The sequence below is a fragment of the Sarcophilus harrisii genome, chromosome 1, assembly GCF_902635505.1.
Source record: "Sarcophilus harrisii chromosome 1, mSarHar1.11, whole genome shotgun sequence".
NCBI lineage: Eukaryota > Metazoa > Chordata > Mammalia > Dasyuromorphia > Dasyuridae > Sarcophilus > Sarcophilus harrisii.
This window is the reverse complement of record NC_045426.1, coordinates 214,949,073-214,962,579: the sequence shown is the minus strand read 5'-3', so window position 1 is coordinate 214,962,579 and position 13,507 is coordinate 214,949,073. Positions and strand designations below refer to the sequence as shown.

The following is a 13,507-nucleotide window of genomic DNA, read 5'->3' as shown; positions in this document are numbered from 1 at the left end:
TTGAGATGTCTGTGCATTAGCCTGAAATTAGGGGGATCTGGCTCTTCAACATGTTTGAAAGCAAGAGAGTGACATAATGAATCTTTAATTTTAGGAAGCTTATACAATCCCATATGTATATCTTTTTTTAATAGGAAAACCAAAAGCAACACTCAGACAGCCAGGATTTTCTTCAGAGTCTGAAAGAGACAGCAAAAAACCCACACTCTTAAGAGAAAAATGTGTCAAGTCTGGTAACGAAACTTCACCATATACCTTGCCCCCTACCCTTGGAAGTGGAGTGTCCAGAGAAGTGCCGATGCAGAGACATGTGACAATGATAAACAGGTTAGTACACATACAGTTCATTGTGTGCTCAGTTGTTTTTTAGTTGTGTCTAACTCCGTGACCCCATTTGGGTTTTCTTGGCAAAGACCAAAGTGGTATCTTTTTCCTTTTCTAGCTCATTTCTGATTTGTCTCACAACTAGTAAGTGTCTGGGCTGGAGTGGAACTTCTGAAGATGAGTATTCTTGACTCCAAACATGATGCTATATCCACTGTACCACCCAGCTGCTTAGCAGTTTGTTAGATATACTAAAATAAAACATTTAGCAGAACTAGTCTAATTTTGCATTTTTAAGGTAAATGCTTATTAGATTATTTCATTATGAATTTATTTGTAATCTGTACTCTTAAATGATTTTTTTGCTATTCAATTCTGTAATAGTAAAACCCTTAATGTGTTTATGTGTGTTCCTAACTTTTTGTTAGTACTTGGTAAACTCAGAGTTGGACTAACCCTGAATAAATTTAGTCTGTCAATTAGGACTTTAGTCTCTTCCACACCCTACAATTTAAATATATTCAGGAGGAAGCTGCTTATCAAGTATAGCTAATGATTAATGCTTCTTCTGTAAATAATAGAAATGATACCTTTTTTCATGATTCTCATCTTAATTGCCAATGTCTTAGCATATACATCTTTAGTTGAAATGACTAGGTTGCTTCAAAATACTACCCTGATGTAGTATACAACTTTTATGAAACGTTACCTGTAATTATTTTTTTAAATTACCTACATTCAAATTATATATCATAGTATTTGTGGTCCAGGACAGAAGGAGAGAAGCAACAGCAATTGATCACTGGGAAGATACAAAGTTATGTTATTTTGTCTTGTCTGTTGAGCAGTATCTAGAGTTTTATGACAGAGCCAACAATATTCACTTTAGGAAGATACAGAGAGGCAGGAGGTAACAAAAATAATCTCTGCCTTTGCATCACCGAAGACTGTCTAATTAAAAAAAAAAAAAAACACCCTTAAATAGTTTATTTTATTGATTTTCTAGTCCCAAACTCTTGAGTGTGTAAATTTTGGGGAAAGCATCCAACTGTCTTTCAATTTAAAAGATGGTATTTTAATATTTTTTAAACTCTAAGAATGACAGAAAATATTTTTAGTTCTTGTGTGGCAGTGTGTTCAAAATACTGTAAGTACAGTTCAAATAATTAAAAAACTGAATTTTCAGAAAGCACTACTCTAAATTTGTCATACTGGTTGTCTGTTGAAATAACTAACAAAAGAATCAAAAGTTCTATTTCTCTTTGGACAGTTGGGAGAGAAAAAAGAAGAAATAAAGAAGAAAGCCACAGGCTAGGAATTAGGAGATTTGAGCTTTGTGTCACTAACCAGTTAAATTATTTTAGGAAACTATTTTAAACACTTTGGGCCGAAGTACCCTCTTCTGTAAAATGAGCTAGTTAGAGTAGATGATGTCTGCTTCAAGCTTGAAAGCTTCTTTGAATCATCTTTGTTTGGTTATGTACCAACCTTGATGCATTTATTCTGTAATAGCAAGGGTCAGAAAATAAGAAGATGATGAGATAGTATGGTTGTGATTTTTTATAAACTTTACTTTTAAATTTCTTAGCGATTGCTCCTTGATAATGACATTAATAGAGAGATCAGTCATTATTGTGCCTTAATTTAAAATAAAAACACACAGTAATTGAGAATATCTTTATTTGTTTCTTAAGTATCTTTGGTTAAGAGAAAAGCCCAGGTCATTGGTACAGTTCCAGCACCATCTAATTCCTAATTTATTCTTTTACATGGTAGAAAAAGGATTGGGGGACAAAATTATACCCCCAGCCTTGGGGATTTAGAAAAGAAACAGCTATAACAAAAAAGAAATGAACAATATGGCAATGTAATTGGGTGGGAGATGGAAGAGGGATTGTGGTGACTGGCTTTTCCTTCCCCTACTAACGCCTAAATCAAGCATCCCAAGAGCTCCTTTAATTACATTTTTTTTTCCTAACAAGGACAAAACTTATTTAGTCTAGAGAAAACTTTAAAATCATATGGTTATTTCAACAGAGGAAAAAATTATGTAGACATTTGTCATGATTGATTGTCTTCTTAATTTGTGTCTGTTCTGGGGTGGGGGAATGTAGGAGAGAGGATAAACTGGATGTATGAGTCAAAATGTTAGTAATTAAAGCAAAGGAATGTATCCTTTTGATTGTTTCTTTTCTTGGGAGACATCATCTCTTTTTTCCCCCGTTGGTAACATCATCTCTTTCTTCTGCAAAATCATTTGGGGATCATCCTTTTTTTTATAACAGCTTTTTATTTTTCAAAATACATGCTAAGATAATTTTCAGCATTCACCCTTGCAAAACCTTGTGTTCCAAATTTTTCTCCAGCCCCAACTCCCTCCTCCCCTAGATAGCAAGTAATCCAAAATAGGTTAAACATGTGCAGTTGTTCTAAACATATTTCCTCATTTACCATGTTGCACAAGAAGAATCAGATTAAAAGTGGAAAAAATGAGAAAGAAAAAAACAAGCAAGCAAACAGCAGCAGCAACAAAGGTGAAAATACTATGTTTTGATCCATATTCAAGGGGATCAACTTTTGAGGGTAGTAAGGGAAGACTAATCAGATTTTTCTCCTGACATCACTGAGAAATTTTTCTCTTCTTAAATAATTAGCAAATATTTGTGAAACACCTTTCAGTGCCAGGGTCTTTGCCAGACACTGGTAATACAAATAACAAATATTCACAGTGAGAAAGAAAGACATATATAACTATTAAAAGAATACAGAAAATACAGATAATTACAAGGTAGTTAGTGAAAGAGGGCAGTAAGTCCTACACCATTTTTTTTTTAGCCTTTTCTATTCTTTTCTGATGTGTGGATATGTGTATGTGTACATGGTTACATTTAATACTTCCCAAACTCAGGATTGAATTTCTTTTGAATTCAGGAGTTTGTACAACTATCTGGGGACCATAGGGTGAAGTATAAAGAGCTGGGCTTTGAAGTTTGTTATTGTTGTTTGCCAGCATTCAAAATAAAAGCTATAAACTTTGTGCCATAATTGAAGTACCTTCAGTTGAATATACTACGGATTTTTAACTTAAAGACAGAAAAACTTGAGAGGTGGAGGTGGGACATGACAGTCTTAATTATTTTAAGGGCCAAAGAATTCAACTTTTTTTACTTCATGATTAGGGGTATAATTAGAAATAATAGGCAGAAATTGCAAAGAGGTGAGTAGAATAGGGTGCTTCAAGAGTTAGTGCATTCCCTCTTAATGGAAGTTTTTGAGAACAGAGTAGATTGAAAATATGTAGGATGGGGTTGTAGAGGGAATTCTTGTTCAGATATTATTTTACCAAATGATATCTGGCTTCCCTTCCTAAACTTTAACTCCCTACAAAAACTCCATTATCTTGTGCTTTTACCCATAATGGTGAGTAGGCTACTTTGTGGGGGAAATGCCCAGCCCCTAATAATCCCATATAATAAATCTTAATTTCCTTGTTTGCTATTATAGTGGTGGGAAGGGAAGCTTGGTGGATTGGTCACCTTACTTCCTTTACCTTGGGTTTCCATCTTTACTTTCTATCCTAACATGCCCTTTCAAGATAATGTAGTTTTCCGGTTGGATAGAAATCTTAGGGGACAGAACATGTGCAGTTAGAGGGCGGGTGTAGAAGAACAAAACCTTCCCTTCTTTTTCTTTTCCATACAAAGTTACAAATTTTAGAGCTAGGAGAGTGGCCCTAAAACTTTTCTTGGTAGTTTTACCACATAATACAAAGCATGTGAACAAGCAGGCACAATCTTACCATAGAACCTAACATTTTCCTGCTACCTCAAAACCTTTTTTCTTACTGAAAGATAGTGTACCTTGTGTTTTTTTCATTTCTGCAAGTTGAAAGTCATACAAATTAATTTAAAATGGGACAACTAGCTATGGAGCTAATCCTTATGATTCATACCTTTTAACCCTGAGTTAAAATAGTCAGCATGGAGTCATTCTAGTGATTTTTAATGTTATAAAAAATATTTTATATATATGACTCAGAATTCTAGTACCCCATGAACATCTGTTTACAATTCAGAGTTAAGAGAACTGAAAAACAAAAAATCAAGGGATTCTAGATTTAGAACTTTAGGGGACCTTAGCAATTGAATAAATCAGTTCCTTCATTTTCCAGATGATGAAATTGAGACAGAGAAATTAAGTGATTTGCCAAAGCCAGATTCTATTTCAGGTTTCTATCAAGAAAACTACTTGTGGCACTTCAGAGAAAAACCCAATTGAGGGACATGGTCACATTTAAAAAATTATTTAGGTTTTGATTTATGTTTGAGATAATTATAGGATGTTCCACTTGTCTACTTTTAAAGTTAAGGTCAACTAATAAAACTATAAAGTAATTTAAAATTTATTTATCATAGAAGCTAAGGTCACTTTCTGAGTATAGTGCTGGAAATAAAAAGACAGAAATGAAGCAGTTGTTGTACTTAAGAAATTTATTTTTATTAGAGGAGACACCGTGTAGAAACATAAGCCAAATAAAATGTGTTTTCAAGTAAATTCAAAGTAATTTCATTGACAGGTTCAAAGAGGCACTCAGATAAGAGGTAGTGATTGAGCTGAGCTTTGCAAAGGTGCATCTCAGGTCTGGGAGAGGCTGGAAAATGGAATATTATATGTGAAAGACAGTGAGTAGGCTGGTTTGAATGGAAATGTAGGCTATGATGGGAAAAAATGTATAATTATTCTGGTAAGGTAGGCTAGAGTTCAATTGTAAAGGGCTTTAAATAGCAGGAGTTTGTGTTTTATGCCAAAAGCAATAAGTAGAGATATACTGTAGCTGAAGATATGTTCTTTGAGCAAAATACTGACAGAACTGAACTTTATCCATTTTATACCTATATAGAGGATGAATGGAAACCCTCATAGTAAGGGAACTAATTAAACCATTGGAATCAACCCAGTGAGAGGAGATCAGGGGCTAGACCAGAGTGATGGCTTTGTGAGATCAAAGCTGAGGAATACAGACAATGCCTTTGGAATGCAGAGTTTGGAGAGGTGCTAATAAGTCATGGTGGGTTAGGAAAAGACTCTTGAACTGGTACCTGAACATTGGATGAATTTTAGATAATCATAAAGGAGAGAGGGAGAGGACAGGATTTATAATCTCTTTTGAAGAGATATTATAGATGAGTAGAACTGGAATGAAACATTCATTTTAGGACAGCAGTAATAATTAAAGTTAGAAAGAGAAATTAAATCCAGATTGTAATCAACTTCAAATGCCATATTCAAGGGTTTGGATTTTATTTAGTAAGTAGTAAGGAGATATACTGAAAGTTTTTTAGCAAGTTAGTCAATCACATAACTTTTAGGAAAAAAAATTTTTTTTAGGAAATATTTTAGGGAAATTTAACTTGGCAATAATGATGTGGAGGAGAGACTAGAAGCAAGGAGACCAGGTAGGAAATTACTGCAGTAATCCAATTCTGAGGTCATAAAGACCTAGACTAGGGCAGGGACTGTAAGAATAGAAATGAAGGTATATGTAAGAGGAGGTACCTTATGAAGGAAGAAGCAATAAGAATTGGAAGTTGATTGGATATAAAAATAAGAGAGAAATAAAAAGTCAAGGATTACGAGGTTTCAAGCTTGGTGAGTATTTTTTTTTTTAATCAGAAACTATTTTTAGGTAAAGGGTTGAGTTTTTAATGAAAGTAGAATATTTAAGTAGAAATATTCAGTAGGAAGTTGAAGATATTTTAAAAAGAGAGGACAAGGTTAGAGAATCATCTACATAGAGATTACAGTTAAATATGGCAATAGCAAACATTTCAGCTTGTAATTTCCAGTCAATTCTTCCTAGATTCTGCAAAGGTAGAAATAGCAAGATTTAGATGACATACTCTAAGCCATTATTATCAGTTAGAAAGCTTCATAGAGTTAAGTATAAGAGATTTGATTTGCAGTTAAGGAAAGAAGTTGTAGACCCTTTTATTTGAATTAATTGTCTTTAATATGAGTTCTTAGTCTTTCACATTGCAAGGGACTTCTTCAAATTCTCCTATATCATGAAGTTTTCCCTCTAGTATGGAATATCATAATTGTTTGCCAGTTTTATTTATTCTCTTAATCTAGACAATGGTTAATTGATTTTACCTCTACTCCCAAACTGAAAGAATCTATTGGATAAGATTTACTTGGGCCTGAGTTACCTTCAAGGTCTCAGACTACCACGGATACATGATTCCACCAGTCTGTATTTTCAGGTGGTAAATTTTCTAAATTTCAGGATCAAGTTTTGAAGGTTTAATTGAATCTATAAAAAGTACAGTTATAAAATAATATAAACATATTCTCTTTTGGTGGTGTTAGTACAACATCAACAATATCAATATTTCTTTTGCTTTTTACCACAGGAATTTAGGAAAACATATGACAGAAAGGCTTATATAGAGTTAGCAGGCTGATATAAACTTTGCATTTGCTTCTTGGATACTACACTTCTTTAGGGATGTACAGACAGACTATTATAGATTTATTTCATTTCTCTGTCTTCCTCTCCCACTTATAGGCTATATTCTGCTTTGTCAACCTCTACTTCCTTATTCTGCCTTCCTTTTCCCATCCTCATTCTCAACTATTTTTTTTTTTTTTGGATGGTGGTTGTTTGTTTGTTTTTTGGTCACTTCTGTTTTTCTTCTTTTTCAAAGAAGAATTAGACCTATTCTGCTTGGTGTCCCAGAAGGCAAGCAGGAGCAATGAGTATTTTCAAAGAAACAGATTTTAATGCAAGGAAAACTATTGAAACAATTATAGTTGACCAAAGAATGAGCTCCCTCATTAGAGGCCTTTAAAGGAAGATTGGATGACCCCTTTTTGGTCATCCTCCGACCTTGTATTCTTGAGCAGGTAGAGGTTGAATTAGATGGTCCTTTCTATGGATCCTTGCCTTGCTTTTCTGTTTTTCCCCTTATGCATTTTTAAACCTACAAGGCTCAGCTTTTTTGGCCTCCACTGGTTTGTAAGTGTTTTGTTTTTTTTTTCCCTTTCTTGGTCCATAAAATGAAACCAATCATTTTTTTCTTAAATTAATGAACAAACAAATGAATCAGTGAATGTATACATGAATGAAAAAGCATTTATTAAGGGACTACTTTGTACCAAGTGCTGGGGATTCAAAGATTAAAAAAGAGACAATCCCTGGTCTTCAAGGACCATTACCTTCTAATAGAAGACTATACATATAGGAGAGAGATGACTGGGAAAAGGATTTCTCTTTTAGCATAAAAAAGTGGGATTGATAGTGAAATGACCAGGCTGCTTAATGGGTTAGTCTCAACTGCACTTCCGTGTATCTTTGGGTTTCTTAGGAAGGCTTGACCCTGGACTGTGACAGTAACTGAGGAAGATTCTTTAATGTTAGCTTTCTCCAACTCAGAACTTTCAGGATTGCCAAATCTTGGCTTCAGCTTTCTAATTTTAATAGTATGAATAATTAAGTTATTACAGTCCTCTGCTATTTTGACATTGGCCTGTTTCATTTAATCAGTGGAAATTTAATTAGCACATACTATATATTAAATATCATTCTGAGGCGTTATTAAAAATTTATAAATTATTGTATAAAAATAATTAAGAATTCTCTAGGAAATTTAGTAGAAAAATCATTTTGACAAAGGGAAGAAAAATTAGTTGACATGGATAGTTAATAAGGAAAAAGAGGAGAAAAGATTTGGAGGAGAGGGATACTTGAAAATAGGTAGGGGAAGAGACTTTCAATGGAAATGGAGACAAAGTGGGGGGAAGGTGACACTTTCTACCATCTCCTTCCCTTCTGTGCCACTTTGACCATTGCACATAAGTATTCTCCAACTCTGTTACCTGATACTTGAAATTGATCCCCTCATTCAACATCAGAGAAGCTGATTCCCTCCTACCAGCTACCAGAAAACAGTTCCTTGCTTGCCCAATGCTTTTAATCTTTGCACCATTCTCCTGATTGATTAAGATCTTTCACTTATTTGGCTTTTCCTAATAAACATGTGGCAGATCTGGCATGCCACCCAACTGCCTCTTCTCTCACATCCAGCTCTGGCTAGTTTAAGTCCCATATCTCCCATTTCATCATGGTATCATAGAATTAAAACTGAGACACACAGAACTAAACTTAGAGGCTGTGTGGTCCAATTTTCATATTTTGTAGAAGAAAAAAATTGAGGTTTTAAGCCAAGGTCATAAAAGTTATGAGTGAAAAGGCAGAATTTGTCCAGGTCTTCTATGGCAAATCCAGTTCACTTTGAATTATATAGTATGCTTCCTTATCAAAGTAATCTGTCAAAAACTTACCAGTAATTAGATGCTTTAACATCTCACTTACTCTTGAAATATCACAATCAAGTGTGCTAAATTGATAATGTCCAATATCCACAATGGAGGCCATGTTACCTCTAGAACTTTCTCTTTGCTATACAGAGAATTGGTTTATTAATTTACAATGTATGAATAAAAGTATGATTAGTGAATAAATAGCAGACACTGATTTTAAAAAATGTCTTGAAAGCCGAATGTCAAAAATTAGATTCAACCTATAGTTCAGATTTCCATACCCTGTTTTAAAACTTTCATGTGCTTATTTATTTTCAAAGTAGTATTTTTCTCTAGGTTTTAAAAAAATTAGCTAAGAATGGTTATAAAACCATAAAAACAGTCAAAACTGGCTTGACCCAGGTTCACAGAAAGCTAGTTGTCAGAGGCAGATTTGAATTCTGGAAAGATGAGTCCAGACTTGAGATTCTATCCATGGAGCTACCTAGTGACCCATTTTAGAATGAAAAGGGACTTTTTGTCCAATTTGATATCTAAACTTGTTCCTATTACTACAATTCTGATTTTAAACCTCTCATTTTCCTGTTAGTTAAAGTGAAACTCCAGAGTTTCTGACTTGCTTTGATTCATTCCTAGCACAGTTTTCTTTCTGCTACTTCAATGTTGTTTTTCTCACCAACTCTAATTTGGGAGATTTTTTTTAAGCCTTAAATTTATATCTGTGGTGAGTGAAATTCCAGTACTCAGTTCTGAATGTTTTTTCATCACTGTTATTCTTAATTGAAAATCTTTCAACAGATCCTCTATTCATCTGAAAGTATTTTTTATCATTTTTCAGATTTCAAACAGCAAAGGCTGTTTACTTATTTCTAGATATACTATATAGATATCGATCTTTCTAAATCGGCAGATGCTTTTGGCAACATTGCTTTTTTTGTAATATTTTAATGAATGATGAAACTTTAATGAGACTTAAAATGAAAAATATAATTTTGAAATCTATTTACATATGGCTTTAATATTAACTGTATATATTTTTTTTACACTTTTTAGGTCTAACCCCAAAGCAGCCCTTCCACCAGTATTTCAAGTGCATCTTTCAAGAAGTTCTCCCAAAGATATAAATGGTACACTTTACTATATATCACCTCTTAATGCCCCTTAACTATGTTCTACCAGTTAGGCCAAAGTTATCTAGCCATACCTTTGAGAGGGAGCACTTTATCCTTTTGACCTTGTTCTGATACCCTATAAATGCATCTTTTCCATCTCTACAATTGCAGAGTATTCATGTAGCTGCTTGGGTATAGTAATTAGTTAAGAAGGAATAAAGAAGAAATCAAAATATGACAACCATGAGGATAATAATAAGTAGTATTTTAACTTTGAATGACTACAATGATAGTATGCAAATATATTTTTGTTCTGCTTTTTATGTTAAATCAAAGTTTTTTTTAATTGCTGTTTTAATATATACGTATGTTAAACATAGGTAATGCTATATATCATAGTAGACTTTTTAATGAGAGTACATCTATAGTTTTTTTTTATCAAAAAGCTGATTTGATTTACATGTTTGTTTTGCATTCTGTGCAAAAACATTTTGCATGGAAATACATTTTGTCAGTAGAGAATTATTAGAATAATGCTTTTTTTGAAATCATAGTTTTCAGATTGTTTTGTCAAAGCTTTCTAGAGGGTTTTATGAGGGGAAAAAATTCAGAGTGGCAAGTTTTACTTCAATAAGCCATTCATTTTCAGACAGAGATGGGAAGATATTTTTAAAGAAATTCAGTTCTTGCATAAGAACCCACATTTCGTTAACATAAATTTTTTTATTTGAAAATTGGCTTTAATTAGCTTGTTTAATTTATAGTTGCAAATTTGAAAGAAATTAGGAAAGTATTATATATACAACTGTTAAAATTTTAAAACTTTCTCTAATTTAGTACCCATATCTTCTCAATATATATAACTCAGTCCATCTCCTTTTAGGTAGGCAAATTAACTTAAGCAAGTTAACTTCCACTGAAAAAGAAGAATATACAGGTTTGTTTAAAAAAAAATTTTGTGTGTGTATGTGTGTGTGTGTAATATAAAGTCTTACAGATCTTCACTTATGCAAAATAAGTAAAAGACTATTTATTTTGTAAGGAGGAAAGTATTATGGAATAAAACTGGCTAAAACCAAGAGAAGAAAGTGACTCTTACTCTTAGAATTAATGTACTTAAGTAAGGGTCAGTACAGGATTATGGAGCTGGATAACAGTCTGAAAAGATCTAATTCAGTCCACAAGTGACTATAGGATACTGAGCCAGATCTTTAGTCTAAAAATCTTTCAGAGAAAGTCTTGCTGTTTTAGTACTAAACAGATCATCTAGAAAAGTGATCTTAAGAATTTTTAGGAGAAAAGTCTTGAGTCATGAGTCTCAGACTATTGTATCTCCCTAGATTCTCCTAGCCTTTTTTTGGACTCCTTGATAGTTCATGTTTGCACTACCACCTAGAACCCACCTTCTTAAATGGTGGTTCATAACCCCATATGGGGTCTCATAATTGAATGTGGGGGTCATGAAATTATAGTTTATTATCAGTAGATATTTGATTTATATATCTGTTTTTATAAACTTACATACCCAGAGTCACATAAAAATTTCTCTGATGAAAAGCAAGTGGAAAAAGTTTGAAACCCTGATCTAAAGTACTGAAGAAAGGGGATAAGAGGACCTTTTTGGTGTAATGATATTAGCATGCTGTAGTGGAGAGACTCCTGGTTTTAAAATCAAAAGCCTTGAGATCTCAGACTTTTCTCTGCCACTGACTTAATTATCTGGTCTTGGCCAACATTGAAGGGCTCGATTTTCTTATAAATATACAATGTACACAATAATACTTTGCTACCTTTGCTAACCACTTCTCACAAAATTGTTGTGAGGACCATGTAAGGTACTGAACTTGAAAGTACTGTTCATAAATTTCTATATAAATGTAAACTTTTATTACTGTTATTTATTATATCACTTCTTTGGACTTGTTTTTAAAAATTATTCATTTTCCTTCTTAAAAAGGAAATTTGAACAAGTTTTACAGACCAGACAAGTAATTTTTACAAGCTAAAGTGTTTAAAAGTTTTAACATCCATAAAATTTGTGGGTTAGAACATGTGTCATTACCTCTTAGCCAATATTGTGTAAAACACATTTTGAACTGGAAGTAGAAAGCTTGTTTTTGAAATGCTTCTTTTACTAATACTTCCATAGCAATGCTATCAGCCTCTTGTTTTTGAATAAACTCTGAAGCAAACTTATAGAATGTTAACTATTATTTGGGTAATGTCTCTTTTGTGTGGTTATTGGGCCCCTCTCCAACCTGTTTCACTGGTGTTGGGGATAGAGTAGCTTGCTCTTTTCCTTTGCAACTTAATATTTCTGCCTCCCATGTTTAGTCTTCTTAGACCTAGAAGCCTCTGTCATGATTCCAGAAATAGTAGTCGATTAATAAGCAGAAAAGGCTATAATAGATTTATTACATCTAAAGAGCAGAGTTCAGATCCTGGTCTGCAGCTTAACACTGGCATGTGTGACTTTAGGCAAGTCACTGAATGTCTCTGAGACTCAGTTTCCTTATCAATAAACTGAGAATGTTAGACCAAATGACCTTTGAGCTCCCTTCCATCTCTAAATCTGTGGTCCTATAGTCCTAGGTAAGGTACTGGGTAGTGAAGTTTTTTTCCCTTTATCTTTACATAAAATACTGAGTGTTTTGGTTAATTCTTTCAATCTTTTGCTTTGAAGATAATTTAAATGAGACTATTCAAAAAACAAACATCATGCCTCCTGTGTCTAATACTTATAAAATGGATGAGGTTCAGATGCGAATTAAGGAGATATTAAACAAGCATAACAATGGCATTTGGGTATCAAAGCTTCCACAGTTTTACAAAGACCTGTATAAAGAAGAACTTAACCAAGGAGTTTTTCAACAGTTTGAACACTGGCCTCATATTTGCACGGTAGGTTTTCTTCTTTTTTATCTCATCTTTCCAAATCCAATGTTATGGTAATGATACTTTTTCAGCCATATCACTTGATTATTCAAGAACTGTAAAGCATTTCATACACATTGTCTCAATTTTAACATATCTAAAATTGATAAATGGCAAATGTTATAGTGTGGTAGATAGAGGAATATAAATGTATAGAAATTAACAACTATTCATTTGAAAAATCTGTCAATTTTTTAAAAATTAAATTATATTTTTAATAAGCAAAAATTCTTCTTTTTTCCTTTATATCACTCCTTACCTACCCAATTGAGAAAAAAACAACAAAATCCTTGTTACAAATATGTAATTTCAAGCAAAGTATCTACATTGGCAGAAATTCTGCTCTCCCCAAAATATTTCTCAAACCTCACTGTCAGGAGTGTGGATAACATGTTTTATCATGAATTTTCTGAAATCATGCTGCTCAGAGTTCCAGAGTTTTAACTGCTTGTCTTTATAATAATATTATCATTGTGTAAATGGCTCTCCTGGTACTATTCACTCCATCCTGTATTAGTTGATACAAATCTTCCCAAGTTTTCTCTTATTTGTCTTTAGCATGTTGTTGTCATTTTATAAATTATTTTCTTGATTTGATCTCATTTTACACTCTTGAGACTTTTCCTGGTCTGGATGTGAGTAAGTGTATATTATCATTAGTAGTCTAGGACCATGGCTGGTGGTCACACTGGTGAGATTTCCTAATTCTTTCAAGAGTTGTTTTTCTTTACCATATTGCTGTCACTGTATAAATTATTCTTCTGACTCTTCACTCTGCATCAATTCAGAGATGGTTTCTCTGAACCATCCATTAT

The 13,507-nt window shown here is 33.2% G+C and overlaps 1 protein-coding gene across 7 annotated transcripts in view; it reads left to right on the top strand.

Annotated features, from left to right (window-relative positions):
• Positions 1-13,507, top strand: part of TDRD7 (tudor domain containing 7) — a 100,059-nt gene that overhangs the window by 34,224 nt on the left and 52,328 nt on the right. For 4 of the 7 annotated variants that reach the window (XM_031936741.1, XM_031936748.1, XM_031936752.1 and 1 more), the window contains 4 exons: positions 135-327; positions 9,700-9,773; positions 10,642-10,695; positions 12,442-12,659. In XM_031936741.1, the coding sequence (XP_031792601.1) occupies positions 135-327; positions 9,700-9,773; positions 10,642-10,695; positions 12,442-12,659 (539 nt within the window). Of the gene's footprint in view, positions 1-134; positions 328-5,188; positions 5,974-9,699; positions 9,774-10,641; positions 10,696-12,441; positions 12,660-13,507 lie in introns of those variants that run through there. The other 3 variants (XM_031936771.1, XM_031936759.1, XM_031936781.1) reach the window with 3 other exon arrangements.